The sequence below is a fragment of the Sapajus apella genome, unplaced genomic scaffold (assembly GCF_009761245.1).
Source record: "Sapajus apella isolate SASKATOON/1434 unplaced genomic scaffold, GSC_monkey_1.0 scaffold149, whole genome shotgun sequence".
In the NCBI taxonomy this organism is placed as follows: domain Eukaryota; kingdom Metazoa; phylum Chordata; class Mammalia; order Primates; family Cebidae; genus Sapajus; species Sapajus apella.
In genome coordinates, this window is record NW_022437089.1 from 1,894,651 (window position 1) to 1,919,790 (window position 25,140).

At 38.3% G+C, this 25,140-nt stretch overlaps 1 protein-coding gene across 2 annotated transcripts; it reads left to right on the forward strand.

Annotated features, from left to right (window-relative positions):
• The first annotated feature begins 4,500 nt into the window (after nucleotides 1–4,500).
• Nucleotides 4,501–23,907, forward strand: VBP1 (VHL binding protein 1). Of its 2 annotated transcripts, none has more exons than XM_032265335.1 (6): nucleotides 4,501–4,796; nucleotides 8,614–8,738; nucleotides 13,521–13,587; nucleotides 14,662–14,760; nucleotides 21,468–21,606; nucleotides 22,850–23,907. In XM_032265335.1, the coding sequence occupies exons 1-6, from the start codon at nucleotides 4,602–4,604 to the stop codon at nucleotides 22,918–22,920; spliced, it is 696 nt and encodes a 231-aa protein (XP_032121226.1). In that variant the 5' UTR covers nucleotides 4,501–4,601; the 3' UTR covers nucleotides 22,921–23,907. The 2 variants fall into 2 exon arrangements, with proteins under 2 accessions (XP_032121226.1, XP_032121225.1); XM_032265334.1 differs by having other exon boundaries at nucleotides 4,650–4,796; nucleotides 8,618–8,738.
• Nucleotides 23,908–25,140: the final 1,233 nt, after the last annotated feature.

Consider the following 25,140-nt stretch of genomic DNA (forward strand, 5'->3'; position numbering starts at 1 on the left):
CTGCAGATCCCCATGGTATCAGCAGACTGGGAGATTTCTCCCCATCATGAGGTCATTCTCATGACATGTGGCACATGTCCCAAACCCCTGAATTTCTTATTCTGTGCCATATCCAGGCCTTTCAATTATCAGGAGAGTAGCTAAAATTTATTGAGGGCTTAAGAGGTAGTAGGCACAGGATCAAGTATGTTATTTGTGTAATTCCATTCAATCTACTTAATAATATGTGACCAAAGCCATATTGTTATGGTTATTTTACAACTGAGAAAACTGAGACAGTGTTAAAGTAAGTAACCTAATATCCCATAGCCAATAAATAATCAAGCTTGACTGCAAAGCACATGCGCTAGAACCATTGTGCTGGAATCTACCATCTCTCCCAGTTATTATCCAGGGAACCTTGTGACTGGGAATTTACCATGGCTTATACTGAATGTCTTTATATAGCCCAAGGAGTCAGGCCCAAAGGAGATTCAGAAACAATGAAGCAGAGTTCTAGCCTTTTTATATCCATGCTTTTTATTGTGTTTGGTGGGAAAGGAAAAGCTTGGGTGGACATAGGGGCAGAGGGATTTGGAGGGTGTAATTACCCACCTCGGGGCCCAAGATTAAGTTTTCTAAATTGAGAATGGCATACAGAAGGAACCTGGAGGATCCAGTGGGATCTAGAGACAACCATGGGATGCAAAATTACTCACCAGAGGTCATACTCAAAATGTATTAGCACTACAGGTGAGTCTGGAGAGCCTCTAGTCCAAACCTCACATTTCACATGTGAGGACACTGAGCTAGACAGGTGAAGACACTTGTCTAATGAGGCACAGCCTGTTAATGACATGGTTAAACTAGAACCCAAGTTCTAGAGCCTATTACATAGTGGCAAGCCTAGGAATGATTTCTGGAAATAAAGCAGGGTAATGTCTGGCAGTCCCCAGGGCCATCATTCTGGCAGATCAGGTGGTGGGGTAGGGGTTGCAGAAGGGTTAGTTTCCTGGGACACAGGGCCTCTCCACATCACCTTAGGTAAGTAACATCAGTCCCAGGAAAAAGGAAATCACATTGCCACATTTTACCTGGTCTAGGAAAATCCTACCTTGTTTTCTCTTGTATAAACAGAACAAAAACACTGAAGATACAATAACAATACACAGTGAGAACACAACCAGCAGTCAGCAACCCAGGGTAGTGAGTATGGAGGCCCATTGGCATGTTTGGAAATATAAGACACATGTATTTGGACTCACTAGGAAATAGCCCCAAGAGGTTGGGCAGGCTTAGCATGCAGGGGCACTATCACAATTGAGTGCCCTCCAGGGGAGTTCCAAAGCTCCTAGGGCAAACGGCACTTTCTGCTCTCAGAAGTCAATATTAGAAACTGAATCAGAAGGTTGAGCAGAAGCTGTCTCAGAACATCCTGAAATGCTTGGCCTCTCTCTGAAGGCTTTGGGCTCTTTCCCAGTGGGCTTCCTGGGAGAAAATGACCCCAGTGACCAGGCTTGGGGAAAAAAAGACACATTAACCCAGCCTCAGGATTTGCAGCTCTTCTTAGTGATTTCAGAGGCTTGTGGAGATTGGGACAGAACTGTTACCTGCACAGACCTTCCAGGCAAAGATGGAGTTAGAGTAGTTGTTGTGGGTTCTGGCTGTACAAATTTAAGTCAGCTCTTGGTCCTCTGAGGTCTGGAAGTTGCTAAGAATATTACCCTCTTCTTCCGGGGGACTCCAGTTGTATGTCACATCATTTTCTTCCTTCTCTGCAGACCACATCAGTGTGACATTTGCAGGTACTCTTCACTGAAGTTATTAACTCTGGCTTCCCAAAATATGAGCCAGTGGTGCACTAGAGCTGGCTTGTACCAGCTTGTGAGAACCAATTGTTAAATTTCTAGAAATTCTGCAAGATGGTTGTTAAACACAGCCATCATTCAAAAGTAAATTATAAAAGTTTACAATTTTATTTATAGCCATTACTGGAAATAGTGAAAAAAAAAGTTTACAATTAAATACATTCTTTTAAAAACAAAGGTAATAAATACTCATAATTTATAATCTTCTAATTATTTTTTGACATTTGAGTGTTACCTGTACTCTTGAGGTTATTTACATCCATTGTATCTGTGTGCTACTGGGCATGTTTTCCCAACTCCATGTGGATTGAAATCACCCACTGTGGGAGTATCTACATCACAGAAATTGGCAGATGCTACAAACTACGGCTGGATCTGTTTGACACTCTGGACTTAAAGCAATGGAGAACATGTTAGTAATACAGATTCAGCTTAAAAGTGAGTTGTGTCTGTAGCCATTATTGTGAATAGCACCAAAAAATGAGGCAATATTTTTCTGGTATTTGAAAAGCATTATCTAATTCAGGAAATAAGTCACTTACATTGTTGATGAATGATCCAAGTACCAATATAAAAATAATTGTTGAATTAATTTTTTATTATTAAGATAAATGAAATAACCAACATTCATGTCAGAACTACACTAGTTCATCAATTGCAACTATAGGTTGTCTAGGGAGATACGTATTTGGCAAAAATCAAAAGCATCCTGTCAGAATTGGTTATATGGAATCTATAATAAAGAGTATTGTATATTGTATTATCACTTATGAAAATGTGTGCTATACATGTTTTATATTAATACAATTTATAATAAACGTGTAACTCCTTTCTATAATCAGTCGAACATTTATCAGCACAACACTATGTGAAATGATTTTTTAAAAGTTGTTCTGTTTCCTTTTGTATATATATTTTCTTTACATTTTGTTTTATTTTGTTTCAAAAAAGTGTCCATGATGAAAATCTACAGCCTTTTAAAGTTGGTTTAAAAAAATGCTTTTACTAAAGCAATCTAAAGACAAGCTGTAAAAGGTGTGGGCTACTGAAGGGTTACTAAAGACCAATCATATTTAAGGTCAGGTAATAGCTAGATTTGGATCTGGCAAGAAGAAGCTTTTTTCTTTCTTTCTTTGTTTTTTTGTTTGTTTGTTTAACTAAGAGAAAAGAAAATGACTACCTATAGAGTTGATAAGCTTAGTGTATTCTTGGAAAAGCTGCTGCAGCCATGGCAGGAAGGAAATAGAGGAGTCAGAAGGAATTGGTATAAAACTTTCTAATTAAGAGAAGCCTAGAAAGGAAATATATATATATATATATATATATATATATATATATATATATATATAAATCTTCTGTTTGTACCTGTAAGGGAGTAAAACACGAGCAGTAAGCTTATAAGGCTTTTGGCTCCAAAAGAAAAACCTGGCCTGAAGAATCAAATAATATATCTCTTAGAGGGATTTATTCCAGATTAGAATTAGTCATAATTTGGAGAAATATTTTCAAAAGTTTGAAGTCCTTGATTAGTTCTAACAATGATTAATATAGATAGGGATCAGTGAAGTTGAACGAAATTAGCAAGTGTGTCTGAAAACTCAATGTTTTTCTGTAGAAACCTTACCTACTTTTCAAAAACAAATTTTTTTTGGAAGGCATTGACGTGGGGGAGAGTGGTGAAGAATAGAGTTCCCATCTACTTTTCTCTGCAGGAACAGAGACATTATCTCACAAAGCCACTGACCAGAAAAGGTCAGCGTCATGGTTAGGTAACATGTCTTCATCTTCCCAAGTCAAATAGCATAGAAGGCACTGGATAATTAGTTTGGAGTTCCGGCTTCATTGCCATGTAGTTGTAGGAATTTGGAGAAGCTGTAGAGGTTCACTGAGCTTTAGTTTCCTAATTCACAATATGATGATACCAATTTGTTCCTCATTATATATAAAGACATATCTATATCTATGTGTTTGATTGATCGTACATTATCTATGGAGATAAACCGGTAACAGTGATTGCCTGTGAGAAGAGAGACTTACTTTCCATTGCATAATTCTTATGCTTATGGTGGAATTTGTGAGAGTGGATGAAGCACTGCTTCATTGGGAAACACTCCAGTGGGAGAAACGACAGAAAAGGGCCCGAAGAATAATTACTTGGTTTTATACGACAGATGTGCTTTTACAGGATTGTAGCGTAGGATGACATTGGGTAAAGTACATGGGTCTAGAAGCCTAGGTGGAGGAGTTCTTAGGATTTTGTATGTGAACTATGAAGTTTTGGAAACGTTTCAGCTGGAGAGAAGACATTCTGATCAAAGGTGGCTTTCGGGAAAGGCTGGTGCGACAGGCAGGGTATTTATTAGAATGAGGCCAGTGACTCCACTCTGAAACAGTCACAAAGTAAGTTCCCTTCAAGAGGCAGGAAGCTGAACCCTCGTGATGGCGATAGGTCTCAGGTTCGCTAGCATCCGAGAGGGAACTGGGTCGCTCCAGAGGCCATTGTGAAGGCTGCTGCGAATTATAGGGTCGGGGTCGGGTCAGGCTAGGTCCCCATTCCTAGGGCTTTAGCACAGCTCACTCACAAGACCCCTTTTCCCAAGAGGACGTAAGGGTTTTTCCTGCCGCTCCAGCTTGTCTTCTGCGGCCCTTCCATGCTTGTCATTTACCTGAGCGCAGCCAATCAGCACCTACAGGTTGGTCTACTTTCGACCAAAGGAGAACGGGAACTTGGTGGGGGACCTTTCCTGCGCACCAATGAATGTGTACGGAGAGGCGGGCCTGCAGGTGCGAACGAGCCAATCACGAAATCCTGGTGGCCGGCGGCTCGGAAGGCAGTCGAGCACTCGCATACCCAAGATGGCGGCCGCAAAGGACGGTTGCGGCAAAGGAGAAATGGCCACAGGGAATGGGCGGCGGCTCCACCTGGGGATTCCAGAGGCCGTGTTTGTGGTAAGAAGCACGCTGTTCCCTGGCATCTTGGCTTGAGACTGCGGACTGCCCCTTTGTTCCCGGCTCCCACCTAGGCCTCTACTGTTGGAAGGAGCTGAGCTAAAGGTTCAGGGACAGGGACGGGGTGCTCGGCCCGCTCTCACTCCTCGCACCTGGAAAGATTGAGCTCTGCTGCTTCCCGCCCGGAAGACACGTAGCTCGAGAAGTTCCTAGAAGAGAACGGGGTGCGGAGCCTGGACGAGGGTGAGGGGCGGCGGGGCGGGGCGGCCTGAGGGACCTGCCGGCTGCCGCCGTTTGTCGTCCCCCTGCTGCTTGGAAAAGGGGAGATGGTGAGGAGCTCTCGACTCCGCGTAGTTGCTGGAGAGACAGTACAATGAATACGCAGAACAGCTAGTGCCAAGATGTGAAAACAGGGAATATCACCTTGTCTGTTAAAGTAATGCGGTGGTCTGTTGCCTCGGCGAAAGTGGAAGAAGTAGGATGATGCGGTGAGAGGGTAAACCCCTTCTTTGGCTTCCTAAGGAATTTAGGTTTTTACAGTAGGCCATGTACTGCCATTGCCTACTGTAAAAGGCCTTTGGTTTCAGATACATCATTCTAACGACTTAGTGGAGAATGAATTGTTGAGAGAAGAGGCCGAACCCTCGTGTTGGCGCTAGGTCCCAGGTTCACTGGCATCCGAGACAGGATCGGGTCGCTCTAGAGGTTGTTCTGGAGGGCGTTCCCTGTTCTGAGTGCCTTTTTAAAAATTTTAGTTTATTTAGAAATAGTATTTGAAGACTATTTTAGTAATGAGAGAAAATGTCTTACTGACCCTCCAGGCCCGCTCATCTGTCTGTCCCCATTTAGTTGTACGGAGCTGCTATAAAATCTTTATGAAAGTTTCTCAACCTTTCGATTTATACCTTACCTTACCTCTGCCTTTTTACTAATCATGTCTTATATCATTTAAAACACTAATTTATTTACACCACACTTGACATTGTCTATTTGCATTTGCTGATTGAATTTCGAAATCGTTTATTTTGTATTTTCATGAGCTGTGCCATTTATTTCTTTACATCAATCTATTATTGAATCATAACAAGGAATAAAATTTGTTCAGTGCCGGGCACTTTCTTAATGATTTTACTAAACTCTAGGTGTTAGCTACTATTAGGTCTGTTTTTAGATGTTAAAACCGAGGTACACGGCCCTTGAGTAGCTTGCCCCAGGCCACACAGGATGTAAATGAGGTATCCAGCATTTGAACTTGGGCAATCTGTGGAGGTCCAGACCGCCAGCTTACCCTTCACGCTCTGCTGCTGAGGAGGTGAGGTAGTTCTCATGCATTGTGTCATTTCTCCTGGCCCTAGAATAGTGCCTGACAAATAGTATAAACTCATAACTATGTGTCTAATTGAATTTCCTTACTGCCTTAAATGTTACATTCATAGTGCTCACCTAGAGAAATCTATCCGCGGAGGATACACTTTATCTGAGGGCTTTATAACATCTTAAAATGCTTTCTTCCCTAAAATGTCATGGTTATTTTTTTGTAGACCTTAAAATTTCTATTGACATAATGTAATAAGCAACCCAATTTTATATAATTGTTTTTGTTCCCAAACTTTTAATCATTGAAGTGACATGGTATTGTTGAAAGATCATTGGCTTCTAAATCTACCAGGGTTTAAATCCTGGCTCTGCTTCCCAGTTTCTGCTTAGACTTAAGCATATTTTTACCACTTTGAGCCTGAGTTTCTTTAACTGAAATAGGGATGACAATACTTAGAGAGTTGTTATGGGAAACAGAGAACATGCTTGAGTATTGCAGTGTAGTAGATGTCGAATAGGTATGAATGCTCATGATGTTAGGAGGCAGTATACCACAGTTGTTAGAAGTCAGACCTTGTTCTTTCCCCAGCCCCACTGAGGCAGTAATTTGTTTTCTTTCTCCACTTGAATTGTTCTTTCACCCTTGTCCATTTCATTACCTCTTCATCTTTCCACTTGTAGTTCAAATATCACCTCCCTGTAGTTTTCCCCTGACCTCTACCCCAAAACGAAATCCCTGGCACTTTGTGTCCCAATGGCACGTTATGCTATAGATAGGTGTCACATACTCTTAGAAGCATCTCATATATGCTCACTCATTTAATCCCAGGTGATGAAAAGGTACTTGTACAGATGATGAGGAAATTGAGGCAAAGAGAGGTTAACTAACTTTCCTAAGGTCAACTCATCTAGTAAGTGGTGAAGCTAGGATTCAAACCAGGCACTCCACCTCTTAACCACAGCCTATGCTGCTGTAGTTAATTCATGCTAAACTCCAGCACCTAATAACATGTATCACATGCTAAAACTTAGCCTTCTTTCTCTTCCCTGCAGTGACCTTTCAGAGGAAGGTGACATCTCTCTTTTACATACAGAACTCTGCCATTAACTCTCAGCCTTACCTTTGCAATTTCATTTACTGTCTCTAGTTTGATGGCTTCATAGCACTCCCTTGCTGTGTTTCTCTTCCTTTCTCTTCATTGTTTCAGCTAAGATATTCTCTGGTAGCTAATAAATATGGATAAGAATAATGATCTGGGCTGGGCACAGTGGCTCATGCCTGTAATCAGCATTTTGGAGGCCGAGGTGGGCAGATCACAATGTCAGGAGTTCGAGACCAGCCTGGTCAACATAGTGAAACCCTGTCTCTACTAAAAATACAAAAAAATAGCTGGGCATGGTGGTGTGAGCCTGTAATTTCAGCTACTCGGGAGGCTGAGGCAGGAAAATCGCATGAACCCAGGAAACGGAGGTTGCAGTGAGCCGAAATTGTGCCATTGCACTCCAGCCTGAGCAACAGTGTAAGACTCCGTCTCAAAAAATAATAATAATAATAATAATAATAATGAGGTAAAGATTTTAGAAGCCATAATTAAAGTTACTTATGATAAAGAACTAAAGTTCCGTAACGTACTTAATGGCTCCTGTAGCATCTAAGTTTCCATATATTTTCATCTTGTTTCTGATCCTTATCTAATTAACTAGCCTTTGTTCAAGGATTAGCATGTGGTATAAAAAAAATTTAACCTCAGTTTTACTGCTTCCTATTACAAAAGATTATTCTGATTGCCTTTTAGGTGACTTTGTTTCACTTATTTGATAGTGAAGGAAGCATTTGTGGATTGCCTTGGGAACCTAATGACCATATTTAGTATGATTTCTATGGCAAAACTTGTTGAATTAAAAATAAGTAATAAAATTGATAATCTTGGTATACAACCTATAAAATCATTTTGTGAGCATGAATGGGCAATGCGTTTGTTAGTATTTTCATATTTACTGCTAGGGATACATTGGAAAATGCATAAAGTGGTAGGGAAGGTCATTCTTTTCTATTTATAAATAAAAAATAAAGAGGAAGGTGAAAGAATAAATTAGCTATATATGTACTCTCTGAAATTGTCTCTAACTTTTTATAACTACAGATTAAGCATCCTAAAACTGAAAGTCTGAAATCCAGAATACTCTAAAATCTAAAACTTTTTGAACACTGATATGATGCTCAAAGGAAATGCTCATTGGAGTATTTTGGAGTTTGGATTTTGGATTGGGGATGCTCAACTGGTGTAATGTAAATATTCCAAAATCCAAAAAAAAAAACCTAAAATCCAAAGCAATTCTGGTCTCAAGCATTTTGGATAAGGATGCTTAACCTGTACTTTTAGTTAAAAACAAACCTTTGGAGAAAAATAAAGCTTTTTTCTTTTATGTTTTAAAAACAAAGCATTCAAAAAATCTGCTTAGTGGCATGAATTGTAAAGTATTATTTTTGATGTTAAAGGAAGATGTAGATTCCTTCATGAAACAGCCTGGAAATGAGACTGCAGATACAGTACTCAAGAAGCTGGATGAACAGTACCAGAAGTATAAGTTTATGGAACTCAACCTTGCTCAAAAAAAAAGAAGGTAAGTGTAAAAATTTCTAAGTTTTGAAAATCTTATATGACTTGAACTTTTAAAAAATTGAGATATAATTTACATATAATAAAATATTCAGATGTCAAGTGTTCAGTCCTCCAAGATGGCTGTACCATATTAAATTCCCACCAGCAATGTACAAGAGTTCCCATTGTTCCACATCCTTGCTAACACTTGATATTGCGTCTAAACATGGTTTTGAAAACATAATAGAATGGTTATTAAAGACTGTATTCCAAAGCTTTCAAAATCATAACATCATATATGTCTAGTTCATCCTTCTAATTTTGCCAGTGAGATAAGAGACCCCCAGAGCCTAAGACTTAATTAGTTATGAAATCCCAAGATTTCATGACTAATAGGCATAGGACAAAAGGTATCCTTACTCTAAACTCTTTATTTCCCTACATTATTTTTTAAAGCTTATAAAGTCAATTCACTGTAATAAATACTTATAGATCTCTGTTTTGGGCATGTGCCAGCGTTCTTCTGTCGGATAAATATTTATGGAATGCTAGCTAGATACCACATACTGTTTTGGGTGAAATAATGTCCAGTATCTGGTTTCAACAGGGACATAGGACTGGTTGTGCTGGCGCAAACCTGTAATTCCAGCACTTTGGGAGGCCAAGGTGGGAGGATCACTTGAGTTCAGGAGTTCAGGACTAGCCTGGGCAATATAGGAAGAACCCATCTCTACAAATAATTAAAAAATAATTAGGCCAGGCGCAGTGGCTCACGCCTGTAGGTGGGTGGATTGGGAGGCTGAGGTGGGTGGATTGCCTGAGCTCAGGAGTTTGAAACCACCCTGGGCAATGTGGTGAAACCCTGTCTCTACTAAAATACAAAAAAACTAGCTGGGCATGGTGGTGTGTGCTTGTACTGCCAGCTACTTGGTAGGCTGAGGCGGGAGAGTTGCTTGAGCTTGGGAGGCGGAGGTTGTAGTGAGACGAGATTACGCCACCGCACTCCAGCTTGGGTGACAGAGTGAGACTCTGTCTCAAAAAAAAAATTAGCTGGGTGTGGTGGCATGCACCTGTGGAGGCTGTGGCGGGAGGATCGCATGAGCTCAGGACGTTGAGGCTGCAGTGAGATTTGATCAGGCTACTGTACTTAAGCCTAGGCAACAGTGTGAGACCCAGTCTCAAACTAACAAAATCACACAGAAAACCAAGTACACAGTTTGGGGGAAATTATAGGTATATAAATAAAATTAGCACACTAAATAGAGCAGTGGAGGTGCTTTGGTACAAAGTAATGAGTTACAGGGGAATGGTAACGCATTACTTTATACCAAAGCACCTCATTAATCTGGAGGGGCCAAGGAGGTTCAGAGGAAGTATCTAAGAGGAACAAATGGCTATGTAGAATTTCAAAGATTGGTTATGAGTTTGGAGGCAGACTAAAGTGAGGAAGGGTAGTCTGGGCATAAGGCACCACTTGTGCAAAGGTACAGAAGTTTGTTTGAAACTGAGATCTTTTATCTTTCTTTAATTGGAAGGTTTATGATTATCACTTTTTCTTTTTTTATCATCTGTTTTTTCCTCTTTCTTTCTGAGATTCCTGTTTACAGATGTTGTCACATCTAATTCTGTCTTACATTTCTTTATATTATTTCCTCTTTTCTGTCTTTGTCATTTATCTTTTGGCAATTAGATGGATATCCATGAGTTCTTTATTTCAGCCATTATGTTGTTTATACCTAGTAGTTTTGGTTGGTTTTTCTTCATATTACCGATATCTTTTCTTTTTTCTTTGTGGTATCTTTAAGTATTTAATGTATAATTTTATCTTTTGGTGTTTGTTAATTTTGTTTCATATGATAGAGGTTGTTGAATTTATTTATCATAATTATCAAATTATAATTTCTTTTCCCTGTCAGCTTAGTTTCCCTCAGGGATATCAGCTACTTTGGCCAGTAATATGTGTGGAGGTGGGGGTATGTTAAGTCAGTCCTAGTGGGTAGGGGTGGGAGGAATGCTGCTAGTATCCCAGTCTAAGGACATAGCCATCAGACAAATACTTCTCCCCAGCCAGGTAATGTCACCTCTGGGGGATTCTTTCAATTTCTGCTGTCTTCATTTATCATCTCAGGAGGGAAAGGGAGTGGGGAGAGGTGGGCTGCTGGGGACTAATACTTGTAATTCTCAGCTTCCCAGTTTGGCCTTCCCTCTGCCACTGGCCAATTCTGCCATTTTTCTGCCCTGTAGCAGTGATAAGGTAGGTAATGTGACTCCCTGGGGCAGTTCAGAGGGAGAAAAGGAGCACAGCTAGAACATTTTCTTTTAGCTTTATTCCTCTTTTGAAGACTTGATTCACTTTCCTTCTAAGCTGCTGTCTCCGCTCTCACAGCCCTAGCTCCTCCTAGGACCTGGAGATTTCCATTGCTGTTGCAATAACAATGACCTGGAGCTGACAGAAGTGCCCTTTGACAGAAGAGTAGATAAAAAAGTTGTGTTTGTTATATTTGTAATGGAATATTACACAGCAGTGAAAATGAATGAACGAATCTTAGGATCTTGATTGAGTTTAAAAAGCAAACCCCAGAAAAATGCATACATCATGAGACCATTTGAATTAAGCTCAGAAATCACCAATGCTAAAGAATATTTTGTTTAGGGATACAAATACAGTGAAACTAATTGAAAAAGAAAAAACAGGACTGTAAACACACAGTTTAGGCAAGCTGCTTTCTCTTTTGTTTTTATTTATTTTTCGAGACGGTGCGTTGCTCTGACGCCCAAGCTAGAGTGCAGTGCCACTATCTCGGCTCACTGCAACCTCCACCTCCTGGGTTCAAGGGATCCTCCTTCCTCAGCTTCCCAAGTAGCTGGGATTGCAAGCACATGCCACCACGCCCAGCTAATTTCTTTTGTATTTTTTTTTTTGTAGAGACTGGGTTTCACCACGTTGGCCAGGCTGGTTTTGAACTCCTGGCCTCAGGTGATCTGCCCACCTCGACCTCCCAAAGTGCTGGGATTACAGGTGTGAGCCATCGTGCCCAGCCATGCTACTTTCTCTTGAGGTGAAGCAGGGTGGGGAGGAGTGTATTGCTTGGGCAGGTACAATGTCATTGGTGGTCTGGTTCCTAAGTTGGCTGATTGACTCATTTATGTGCTTTATAACATATTACATATAGTATTTATATATACAAAATGCATCTTAAAAGTCATTTACATGACCAAAAAATCTTGATCTGAACATACTTCTTAAGTTGTATGTGTATCACATGTTTTATAAATGTATAACATCTTTCTGGTGTTTACCTATGTGAACATATCATACAAAAGTAAGGAAACTTGAGCAATCTGTAGCATCCAGATTGAATTTTAGTGAAAAAATGAATGCCAGGTGTTTCTAGATTATTCACTGGACTGTATTATCAAATGATGACACTATTTTTTTTTTTTGAAGCAGCAGGCTCATTTAACACATTTCTTGCCAGGTCAGTAGCACAGGGTGTAGTAAATTTGCTCTGCTAAGCTTCTACACAAATGGAGTGACTTCTTTGTTTTCAATGTTGTATTTAAATTTTGTTTACATTCTGGTCTCTAATAATATTTGGTTAAATGTAACCTGAAAGAACCAGCGCTTTGTTTTTATATCCTTAGTCTGTTTTGCAGAAATTACACTGTGATTTGACAGAGAACCTAGAACTGTTTTGCATATATCTCCATGCAAAACACATGCATCTAATCACCATAAAGAGCTAAACTCCAGTGACAAAAAATATATCATTGTTTTCTCTCTTTAATTGACTGAATGTTTTTAGCATACTGTGTTTTTCTCTTATGCTCTTGTCAGTGAGGTTGATTGCATTCGGGAGTCACTTACTAGCGTTTTGCTAGTAGCTATCATAGAACTTATCCATTAAGTCTGATCAGTCGTGTCACGTCCATCATTGTTTTTTAAAATTTCTTTTGTTTAAATCAGTGATCCATTTATAATTTTAAGAATGATTGTTACCTAATTTGAAAAGAAGAGCATTTATCAACATAAAAATTAGGGGAGGAGTACCCAAACCTTCAAAGAATCACTAAATTATACTATATCATAATGTGGTATGTTTGGCATTCAGTTGATACTGTACGTTTTTCACAGTGTGACAAGTACACACACTGAGAAGTTGTCATTGTGCTTTGCCTAGTATTTAGCTGACTGTGATGTATGTGTGTGGACTGAATGCACACACCAGGAGCAGCTATGTGCATCTCTGGATAGGGGATTGGTAGCTTCTATTTTAGAATATAACTTTTGAATGCATGTTATTTTAAAAATTAGTTTTAAAATTTATCTATTTAAAATGTCATTCTAATCAAATGCAGAACCTTTGAATCACCTCTGTGGAATATGGTCTAGAAATGTTAAATAACATTGGGTGTTTGACATAATAGAACAGAGCTTTGTCTTTATGGAATAGGCATTCTATAAACATTCACTAGGATATCTTAAATATTTTTATTAAGTATTTATACTTTAAATATTTTATGAATATTTTACTAAATATACTTTCTTTAGGTAAATATTTCATTATTTTATTTTTATAAATACTTATATCTTAAATATTTTATCTCATATCTAGAAATATCTTCAGTATTTTACGTTTTACTTTTTTATTTTTTCTTATATGTGCTGTTGCAGAATATCTTAAATATTTTATATCTGTAAATAGTCCTCAAGAACACATTAGTAGAAAATGCAAAGTTAGTAAGACCATGTCCTGTTGTTTATTTTTGCCTGCAAAATACTAAGTCTTTTTCTTGTTCACAGGCTAAAAGGTCAGATTCCTGAAATTAAACAGACTTTGGAAATTCTAAAATATATGCAGAAGAAAAAAGTAAGTGTATTTTTGTTTATAAATATGAGCGAACTGGGATATATCAGTAGAAGCTCGTCTTCTTTGACTCTTTGGTCGCTGATATTTGATCTGTGCTGTGGAATCCAGTCTGCCTTCTTAAGTACATACACTAATGTTATGATGTGCTTCCGTAGCAAATGTGGCTTTGTGGTCTTCCCCTGAAAGTCATGTTTAATTCTAGGGCCCACACTTGGATTACTTTGCTTATCTTTAGTGCTTGTGAAACTTAAATGCAATTTGAAATTGTTTAGGTATACAAAGAAAATGTCTTATTTTGTGCTGGCAGCATCTAAGGGTTTTTTCTTTGTTGTTGTCATTCTCCCTGAGCATAAGGAGTTAGTTAGTTCAAGATTTATAGAGCTGGAAAGAATCTTAGAGATCATCTGTTTCAGGTACTCATTTCATAGTTGAGGAAATGGTTTCAGAGAGATTATACTTGACCAACGTTTATGTAGTTAATTACTGTCAGAACCAAATTTGAGAGTCTTCTAAGTCTTAATCCAGTATTCATTAAATAAAAGCAGGTTGTAAATATTAAATCTCATAATCATATTGTATTTAAAAGATTGTGTGTGTGTACTTATGATTTTGCTTGACTGGTAGAATAACTATTTCTAGTACATTTTACTATGTGGTGAACTTTGTAAGACTTCAGCAACTGATTGATTGGGCATAAAGCACAAATGAAATAATAGCTAATTCTTATAATAACACTTTCTCTGTATATCAGGCACTGGGGTGTGTTTGTGTGTGTATGTGTGTACTCAGTGCTTACCACTGCCTTCATAGGTGTAGGGACTCTCATGATCCTCATTTTACAGATGAAGAACCCAAGACACAGAAGTTCAGTGAGGTACCAGATTTGTAAAGCTAGTGAGTAACTGAGCCAGAGTCAATACCCAGCTATCTGGCTCTAGCATTCATTTATTTTACCACTACACTTAACCTGCGTGATGGTACTGTTTTAAATGTCCTAGGTTCAACTGTGCGATCTCTCCTTTATAACTTTTATATCAAACTGGTCTGTTTATGGCACTGTCATTTTTTTTGAAGGAGTCCACCAACTCACTGGAGACCAGATTCTTACTGGCAGATAACCTGTATTGCAAAGCTTCAGTTCCTCCTACTGATAAAGTGTGTCTGTGGTTGGGGGTAAGTAAATGTTATAGCCACAGCTGATATATTTGTAAACCAGTATGTTTTCTCCAGCAAACACAATGGTTTTGCTAGTATTTGCTAGTATTTTAATAGTATTGCTTGAGATGTATAAAGTTTTCATCTCCTTTTGATTGCAGAAGGGACGAAGGGCGGGGTTCAAGTGGTTCATATTAGAAACTGACTAAAATCAGGAGTGTGATCAAGAGCGCAGCAAAAACATACTGAAGTCTCTCCCAATCTTCATAAAACTGATCAAACAAACCCTGCTTTTCTTCCAGTTAATGCTTTATCTGTCTTAAATATAATGGAGGAAGAGCAATAGAAGTAAAATAGAAGGTACTGCTGAACTTTAGATAAATGCCTCTTCCCATAAGAGTTCAATAATTCTAGAAAGATCCCTCTAAATTTAAGGGGAAAAAGAGTATTGCAAAAAACTTTAGGTTAGAGTTTATTTTTTAAAACCATATATTTCAGTTTTAGATGATTTCATTGAGCTTGTCTGTGATTTATCTATCTTGCTCTTCTCAGTCCTCTGACTATCCTGCTTGCTGTCCATGAATATTGTTACCTCAGTTGAGTTCCCATACAAAGTAGCAAGCTGAGTGCACTTCTCCCAGCTGTCCTATTGGGAGGATTCCCTCTAGCTGCTGTCCTGTAGGGTTACTCCTGAGAGGCACTCTAGTGCTATGAAAGATGGGTAAATTAGCCCAAGGAGGTTTGCTTCTCTGCCCGTTAGTTCATCCTCCTTATTTTTGTTAGTTGTAATATTTTCAGAGTTTGTACAACATTTACATTTCACTCTACGATCATAGTTCCTATACTTAGTCTTAGTTCTGTATTTAAAAGGAAGGATTCAGTATCAATAAGGCTTTTTAAAAAATAACTTTGAAGCATAGCAACTATACCTGAGTGTCTAAGGGTTGAATGATTTTCTGTATTCAGTTTTTTTTTTTTTTTGTAGAAATTGCATGATCTTTTGATTCACAAATTGAAGTGTTACTTGATTTCAGGAAAGATAATTTCTGTTGTGTACTTGAATGTAAATTTTGGCCCACTTCTTTTATTATCTTTTGGGAATAATAAATATGCATATGTTGGATCTCCTTTGTCTATTTTCAGTACCTATCATGTTCCCTGTTTTCAGTTATTTGATATGTTTCATTTTGTGTGATTTCCCCCGGCCACTTCCCCATGACTTCATGTTTTTCCTTGTAGTTACTGTGTTTTGTTGCTTTTACTCTGTCTTTCATAACTGTTCTTCTGTTTCTTTTTCTCTTCATTTTCTTTGCTGAGCTCTTCCAGCTCTTTTCATCTTTTCCTTCTTTTATTCCTCTTGAATGCTTAAATCCTCATTTCACCACTCATAGACTAGCACTTCCCACAATCTTCCCCATCTCCGTAAATGGTAGAATCTTTTGCCTGGTTGCTCAGAACAAAAGTCTTTGAGTCTTCTTTGACTCTTCTCTATTTTATGTCTCTCAACAAGTCCTTCAGCAAACCCCATTGGTTCTTTCATCTGAATGGATCGAGAAGCCAACTATCTCTCACTGTTACTGTGGTCCAGGCTACCTTTGTCTCTTGCCAGGACTGTGGGAATAATGTCTGTATTAGTTTTCTGGGGATACCATAATAAAAGTACCACAAACTGGGTGGCTTTAACAACTGAAATTGATTCTCTCACAGGTCTGGAGGCCAGAAATCTGATCAGCTCCAGAATCAGGGTCAATTCCTTCTGAGGGCTATGAGGGACAATCTGTTCCAGCCTTCTCTCTTAGGCTCTGATGTTTGCGGACAGTCTTTGGCATTTTGATGTGTAGAAGCATCACTGTGATCTCTGCCCTTCATCTTCACATGTATGCAGGCATGTGTCCAAATTTCTCCTTTTAAAAGACCCTATTTCCAAATAAGGTTATATTCTGAGCTACTAGGGGTTAGGAGTCTAACTTATTTTTTTGTTGGGGAGACAGAATACAATCCATAATACCTTACTTCCACATAAGGTCACATTCACTAGCATAAGGGGCCAAAACTTGAGTATCTTTTTTGCATGACACTGTTTAACCTGTAATAACATCCTAATTCACTTTCTTGCTTCTGCCCTTGCTGGAATTCCTAAAGCCTTTCCAGCACAGTGATCAGAGCAAGCCTTTAAAATCTCAGTCAGGTCATGCCATTATTCTGCCCAAAATCTTTGAGTCATTTCTTATCACATTCTGAGAAAAAGTCCAAATTCTCGAGTGGCTGACAAGTTCCTACACATCCTGGTACTCTGGTACTTCTTTCTCTCTCTCTGTCTTTTTTTTTTTTTTTTTTTTTTTTCTTTTTTTTTAGAGACAGAGTATCACACTGTCGCCCAGGATGGAGTGCAGTGGCGTAGTCTTGGCTCACTGCAACCTCTGTCTACTGGGCTCAAGCAATTCCTGTGCCTCAGCTTCCTGAATAGCTGGGATTACAGGCACGTGCCACCACGCCTGGCTAAGCTTTTTTGTATTTTTTGGTAGAGACGGGGTTTTGCCATGTTGGCCATGTTGGTCTTGAACTCCTGGCCTCAGGTGATCTGCCCACCTTGGCCTCCCAAAGTGCTGGGATTACAGGTATGAGCCATTGCGCCTCTCTGTTCTTCTCTTACTTAATGCCCTACTTCCTTGCTTGGCCACGCTTGGACTTCTTGCTGGACTTAGAGCATGCTGGGAATGGCCCTCCCTCAGAACCTTTATTCTAGCTGTTTCCTCTGCTTAAGCTGCCAGAGTAATGCTTTTAAAACATGTCAGATCATTCCACTTCCTGCTTGAGACTCCAGTGGTTTTCGTCACCAAGGGTGGAATACAGAGGTGTCCCTTTCACAAGACAGCCCCACTTCCTCTCAGCACTCATTTCTGCTCATTCTTCTGCTCACTCTGCTTAACCGTAACTGTTCCTGGAACCTGCCAGCGTGGCCCCACATTTCTATGTCTGTGCTCTTCACACTTAATCCTTTGAGTTCTCTGTTTCAATTGTTAGCTCCCCCAGGGACTTGCTATGATTTGTCTGTCAGCATTCCTTGGTGTCACCCTGTTTATCCTGTACTGTTTTCCTTCAAATCACTTAGCACTCCTTGATATGTATTGATTGATGTATTTACCAGTTGCCTGACACATAATAAGTGCTCAGTAAAATTTTTCTTGAGTGAATGACATTTTTGTTGGTATTTTGTCAGTTCATACATGCTAATGGTTAGCAGAGCAAATAAGACAAAGTTTTACAATAGAAAGCTGCATGCTACTGCCTCATCCCCAGATGCACCCACTTGGAATCATGTCTGTACCTCCATATGTACGTAAATATTGGGGATTTTGTTAATTGTTTTTACAACAATGGGATATATATTGTTCATTACCTGACTTTTCACTTGATAGCACTGATGTCTTTATTTGTGAGTAGACACAGAATTTGCCTCCTTGATATTATTGGCTTACTGTTTTGTGGTAGGGCTATGTGATAATATTCCCAAGTCAAGTGTTTGTTTAGATTGTTTTCAAGTCTCTTGTAGAGTGAGCGAGTGGTGCTGTAGTAAATATTTTTGTACATATAGACTTGTACACAAAGGCATATTTTTGTATGCTGCTTTGAAATGGAATTGTTATGTCTAAGAGTATGCAGATTTAACATGTTGATGGATACTATCAAATTGCTCTCCAGAAAAGACTACCAATTTTCATTTTCTCCAACAATACATGGAAATACCCTTTTATTCACAGTCTCACCCACATTTTTAGATTTTTGCTAGTTTTATAGGTGAAAATGGTATTATCTTATAGGTTTTTGTTTGACAAAATGCTCATTCGTATTTCCTCTTCTGTTTGCCTTCCTAATTATGTTGTTGGTCCATTTTTCTGTTGAATTGTTTGTTTCTTTTTTGATAGACATTTAGGTCTTCTTCATCTATTATATGTTTGGGATGCAGAGTCTTCTCTTCATATTGCATATACTTTTTCTCATCTGTTGCTTGTCTTTTGTGGTACCTCTTATAAGTTTTAAATTTTAATGTAATCAACTATATCAGATGTTGGTGATTTTATTTATCTTAACAATGTACCCCTTTCACCATATTTGCAAACATTTTCTTTTTCCTAATATTTATATACTTAAATTTTTTAGAAAACTTTTTTGTTAAGGAGAAAATGGAAAGATAAGCAACTCAGCAGGATAATTCGTGAGTGACTTCCGAAAGGAGGGCCTCCCGATGGCCAGAAAACATATGAAAAGTTGTCCCACTTCATTAGTAAACAGGGAAATGCAAATTAAAAGCACAATGTGATCTCACTGTGCACCCACCAGAATGGTAGGGTGATACTAAGTGATGGTAGGATATGGAACAGTGAGAAAACTGATTTACTGTTGGTGAAGATGTAAATGGACCCAGCCACTGGGGAAACTGTTTGGCACTACAGGTATCTGTTAAAGCAGAACATATGCATTGCCTATGCCATAGCAGTTCCATGCCTGTCTCTATCTCTTTCTGCCTCTTGCTGTATATAATAGATATATATATAAATATTAACCAAAAGAGAGGTATAAGAATGTTCATATCAACTCTGTAGTAACCAAAACCTGGAAACAACTCAAATGTTCATCACAATTGAATGGATGACTAAGTCATCAAGTGTTCAAACTGTGGAATACTATACAGTACAGAGGAGGAATGAACAGCTGCTACACACTAGCACTGCAAGGGTGATTTTCACAAACAAGGTTGCATGAAAGAAATGAATAGCAAATCACCACAAATTTAGAGGCTTAAAACAATATCCATTATCTCCTAGCTGTATAGGTCAGAAATCCAGATGAGCTTGGCTGCGTCCTCTGTCCAGGGTCCCATAAAGCCAGAATTAAATTGTCAACAGGGCTGTACTCCTTACTAGCTGCTCTAGGGTGGGCGGGGGAATTAGATTTCAGCTTCATTCACATTGTTGGCAAAATCCAGTTCTGTGTGGTTGAGGTCTCTATTTCCTTGCTGCCTATTGTCCAGGAGTCAGTCTCAGCTTCTGGAGGCCACCTGGAAGCCTTGGCTTGTGGTCCTTTATATTTTCAAAGCAGTAATATGACTAATCTTTCTTATATTTCAGATCTTTCAAACTTCTCATGCTGCTGCGAGCCAGAAAAAGTTCTCTGCTCTTAAGGGCTCATGTAATTAGATTAGGTTTACCCAGGCAGTCTGTATATTAAGGTCAACTCTGACAAATGACATAAATATCTCATCAAAGTCACAGATTCCAGAGATTAGAATGGACAACTATTATGGGAGCCATAATTCTTGCCTACTGTAGAAGTCAGTCACAAAAGAGCACATATACTGTGTCACTCTGTTTATGTAAAGTTGTAATACAGGCAAAACTATGCCCCAAGTCAGGATAATGGTTACCTTTGAGGTCAGAGTGCTGGTGGTAACTGGAAGGGTTCACAAAGAAGCTTTGGGGTGTTGGTGATAACCTGTCCTTGATCTGGATGCTGGATCCACAGGCGTGTTAAGTTTGTGAAAATACATCAAGCTATATATGATATGAATTCTTTTATTCCTTTATGAGTAACGTGTTCTTTTTGCCTGGATGCTCAAAGGACTTTTGGGTCAGTTTCCCTGGTATACAATGCACCCTTTCATTTCATTTTGTGTGTCATTTCACTTACCATCTGTGTGTGTGCGAGTGTGTATGTATATATGTACATGGGTGTGTGACATTTCAGGAACATTTTGTTGAAATGAAGGATTTACAGTTTTTTGTGGTCCCCTGCTTTGGTTTTTTTCTTTGTGGATTCTTGTTGTATTTTTTATGTTCAGTCTTTGCTTATGTTGAATATTTTTGTCCTATCTGATTTTTAATAGATTTTTCTAATTATAGATTGGATTATTCAGTCAATAAGTATTTATTTCATGTTGTCTTGTTTAATCCTTACAAGAATACTTTGAGTAATTTTAAAATTCCATTTGCAAGATGAGGAGAGTGGTTTAGGAAATGCTCAGTGGTAAGTCAGGTGATAGGGGGAGTTCAAAGCTGTAAAAGGTATGGTTTCCCTCTTCCAAGGTATATGCATCCCTGAATATTGGCAGTTACACTGTATCTTCAGGATGACAGACACGTCACCTTGCCTTAATCCCTAACATCTGTCAGAAATAGTAGGAAGGGACAAGTAAAAGCTAGTTGTCTTTCTTACCTGAAAAATTTTAAATTAACATATCTCAAACTCAGAATTTATTTAAATTGATGCAAACTTAATACTATTTAGTGTCACGAGGGAGGTAGTAGAAAGATAGGGTTTTGTATCTAAACATACTGGTTTCTCATCCTGACTAGCTGTGCCACCCGACGCAACTTCAGCCCTCATTTCTCTAATGTAAAGAAGATAACTTTGGCCTCACCAGGGTTGAGAATTAAATGATACAATGTATGTAAATATATTCTTTAACCAAGGAGTCAGCAAACTTTCTGTAAAAGGTCAAATAGTAAATATTTTTGGTTTTGAAAATCACATGGTCTCTGTCTCAACTACTCAGTCCTGCCATTGTGGTATGAAAGCCTGAGTAGAGAATAGCTCCAGTGAAACTGAACTTATAACAGAAGGAAGAAGGCTGGGTTTGACCTGAGGGCTGTAGTTTGCCCACATTTACTCTAACCTGTAAAACACTGGGTAAATATTGAGTAATTGTCATGACTTTCTCTCTTCAGGCTAATGTAATGCTTGAATATGATATTGATGAAGCTCAGGCATTGTTGGAAAAGAATTTATCGACTGCCACAAAGAATCTTGATTCCCTTGAGGAAGACCTTGACTTTCTTCGAGATCAATTTACTACCACAGAAGTCAGTATCCTTTCTTAAAAAGCAAGGGAAAAAAGGTGAAAGATTTTTTAAAAAACATTCTTTCATGGGGGGAGGGAGAGCATTAGGAAAATAGCTAATGCATGCTGGGCTTAATACCTAGGTGATGGCTTGATAGGCGCAGCAAAACACCACTTGTAAATACACCTCTTGTAAATATCTTTCCCATATTTACAAGAGGTGCTCGTTTTTACCCTTTTACCCTAAATATCTCAGTTCAAGCATCAGAGCATTCCTGAACATTTTCTAATCCTCAGGGTGTTTTCTTGTGTGCTTGTTTAACACATTCTACTTAGTTTTCCCTTGCCAAACCGTGAGCTCTTCAAATGTAGGAGCTGCACTTTCTCTTTGCCAGTGTGTAGCATGTGTCAGGTGTTTATGGTTGGCTAAGGGAAGGCAGGCCTTTGGGGCCTAGTGCAGGGATCATTATCTGGCCGGTAGTGTGGAAACTTCATTCAGCTGTGAGATGACGAGGACCTAGGAGGGGTGGTGCTTGTGGAAAGTAAAAGATATTAAATGTGAGAGAAAAAACAGGATTCAGTGACTTAGATACAGGAGCCAAAAGAGAGGAAATCCTTTAAGATGAGTCTTATAAGCTTAGTTAAATGCTATTTGTTATTGCTAGTATTACAAAAGGTAGAAAGGTATGTAGACATGTGAGGGAGCTGGGGTGGACAGTCTCTATTACAGTGACTATTCTACTGGAGTCTAAGCTCCATGAGGGAAAGGACTTCACCTATCTTATTCAGAGCTTTGTATAGTGCCTCGTCAGAAACACAGTAGATGCTTAATAAACTTGTTAAGCCAAAGGGAGGGTAAGAGATAAAATTATTGATAATTGTACTAATATGAATATTACATGGCATGGCAGGACATGAGTTGAGTGATCTTTGAAATTTCTTGGATAAGGGACTGTGTTTAAAACTATTGAGAGTGTCTAGTACATATTTATTAAATATATCATAGTTGACTAGTTGACAGTTGACTAATACCATAGCAAATAATTGGTTAACAATTGATGTGAGTCCTTAGTTTTGATAGAGTTTAACTACAGTATTTTCCTAGCAGTTGACATTATAGCAGGATATCTTACAATACTATTTGTTGCCAGTATTTGTGTATGTGTGATTTATGTGCCTTTGATTCATTGTGTGAGTAGAGTGAATACTTAGTCATTGCATGCATCGTCTTTAGAATTGCATTTGCATTTTCTTTGACAATTCTTGCAGATATGGCCAGGGTTTATAATTGGGATGTAAAAAGAAGAAACAAGGATGATTCTGCCAAGAACAAAGCATAATACTGGCAATTAAAAATGTGGTTTAGTTTTCCAAACATGTTATCTTAAATACCCCTTTATCCTTACAGGTTGACATAACTTTGAATGTTTTAACAGCAAGAATTTTAAGAAAAGATAAACACCATTTTATTTATTTATAAAAACAAAATTAGTTTGAAATATTTTTGACATTGTGCTTTTATTTTCACATTTCTCAGCAAAGCTAATGCTATTTTAATCATTATTTTTGTCTGTCATAAGAAAACTGTTAGCTGAAATGGCCGAAAACTGTGAGACATGCTGTGGAAGCTGAATGCCAGACACTAGGACAGTTTACTTTTTCCTTTTCTTATTGGCCGATGTTACCCTCACTTGATGTGGTTAAACCATTTTAGAAGTAGAGAAGACAGACAGTTTGAATATTTGTAAACTTGTTTTTATTTGGTATATGTAGGACTTAGTGATCCTGTGTTGCTATTGTCTTCTGTAAATGGGGTTTCATGACTTACTGCTTAACAAATAACTGCTATGATATGTTGGACATTTCAGGAAATGGTAATTTGCCTTGCTACACAGTAAGAGGGCTATTAAGACAACATTTTTTTTTTAACCTCAGATAAGTGCATAGTGTCTTTGCAGTGCCAACATAAGGGAGATCTTGGCCAGTGGGAAGTAAAGTTACTCATTCAAAACACTTGGCTAAGGTGATTTTGTAGTTCTTAACAGTTCTCCAGAGCATCTTGAACGGGAGTATTAAGATAAATGTAAATCTGCAATAGCTGAAAAGAGTTGTGAGCTTTTTTACTCATGATAAAACCTTATAGGAATAGTAAAAAAAAAAAAAAATCCCTGTTGAAAGCTACTAGTACATTGGCCAGTGCTGGGTAGTACAGATTCTTATGAAAACATAAGTGTATTATTAGTTCATCGCCATGTAGTAAAAAGTATACTTATATAGTGTTTTGTACTTGTATTTCGTGGTATTAAAACAATGATGCTAAAACTGTGGCAGAGCACTTTTTTCATGTTACTCTTTTGTCTTACTGTGTTCGGGCTGCTATAACAGAATGCCACAGACTGGGGGGCTTATAAACAGCAGAAATTTATCTCTCCCAGTCTGAAGGCTGGGAAGTCCAAGATCAAGGTGCTGGCAGATTTGGTGTCTGGTAAAGGCTCTGTCCTGGTTCATAAATGGCACCTTTCCACTATGCCCTCACATGGCAGAAGGGGCAAGGAGCTCTCTTGGGCCTCTTTAATAGGGCACTAATCTTATCATAAGGGCTGTGCCCTTATGACCTGCTTACCTCCCAAAGGCCCCACCTCCTAATACCATCAACTTGGGGGTTAGGATTTCAACATAGTAATTTTGGGGTGACACAGAGATTCAGACAATAGCACCTTTTTAAAGTTAATGTGGATCTTTTCACATGTTTGTAAAGTTTACTTGTACATATACTAGCATGTTCCAAGAACAACTTTTATTTCTGGAAACAACATAAAATCCCTTTGGAAGGATCACAGATCCGCAAACAATTGAGAAATTCATTGAAAAGGTAACGAAAGTTCTGTGATTGAATTTTCCTTTCATAATTTTAAATTCTCATATTTTAGAATTTGAGATTTGTAGACATTTTGAGATATTGTATGTGCTCTTTTTCCCCAAACTTTATTATGGTAAGTATATTGATATGAAATGTTCCTGTTAATATTAGAATAGGAATGATTTGCTCTGAAGATCTTCATTTTGTCTTTGAAAATCTATATTGAATTTTTAGGTAATTACAAGGTCTATGAAGAAACAAAATTCTTTAGAGATATGAATTACAGTCCAAAAATTAAGGTAATTATTTAACAAATATTTAAAAATGCCCATTATGTGTCAGGAACTGTATTAGGCTCTGTTAATTAAATGAAAGATATTTAAATCTTACCTCTGCCAGAGAATTTCTGTTACAGTGGTTTACATTTTCAGAATAACATAAGCATCCTGATTTGACATGTTTTCAAGCTTGATATTAGTATAGCATACTAGGACAGGATGTGGGCAAAAGACTGACTGCAGAACTTGATGATGAGAAATGTGTTGGAAATGTAACTTAAATTGAACTGTTTTTCATTATAAAATGGATGTTCATTTATGAAAATTTAGAAAACAGGAAAAAAAGATGTTGAGTTCTATTTGCAGCCCCCCTGGACATTTCTGAGTATTCTGTTTATTTTTCTTTGTGTAGGTTTTTTTAA

Excerpts from the sequence above, each read along its gene's own strand:
- VBP1 (XM_032265335.1), top strand. The coding sequence starts at position 4,602 with ATGAATGTGTACGGAGAGGCGGGCCTGCAGGTGCGAACGAGCCAATCA. Across the intron at positions 8,739-13,520 it reads CTTGCTCAAAAAAAAAGAAG|GCTAAAAGGTCAGATTCCTG; the intron begins GTAAGTGTAAAA and ends TCTTGTTCACAG. Across the intron at positions 13,588-14,661 it reads AATATATGCAGAAGAAAAAA|GAGTCCACCAACTCACTGGA; the intron begins GTAAGTGTATTT and ends TTTTTTTTGAAG.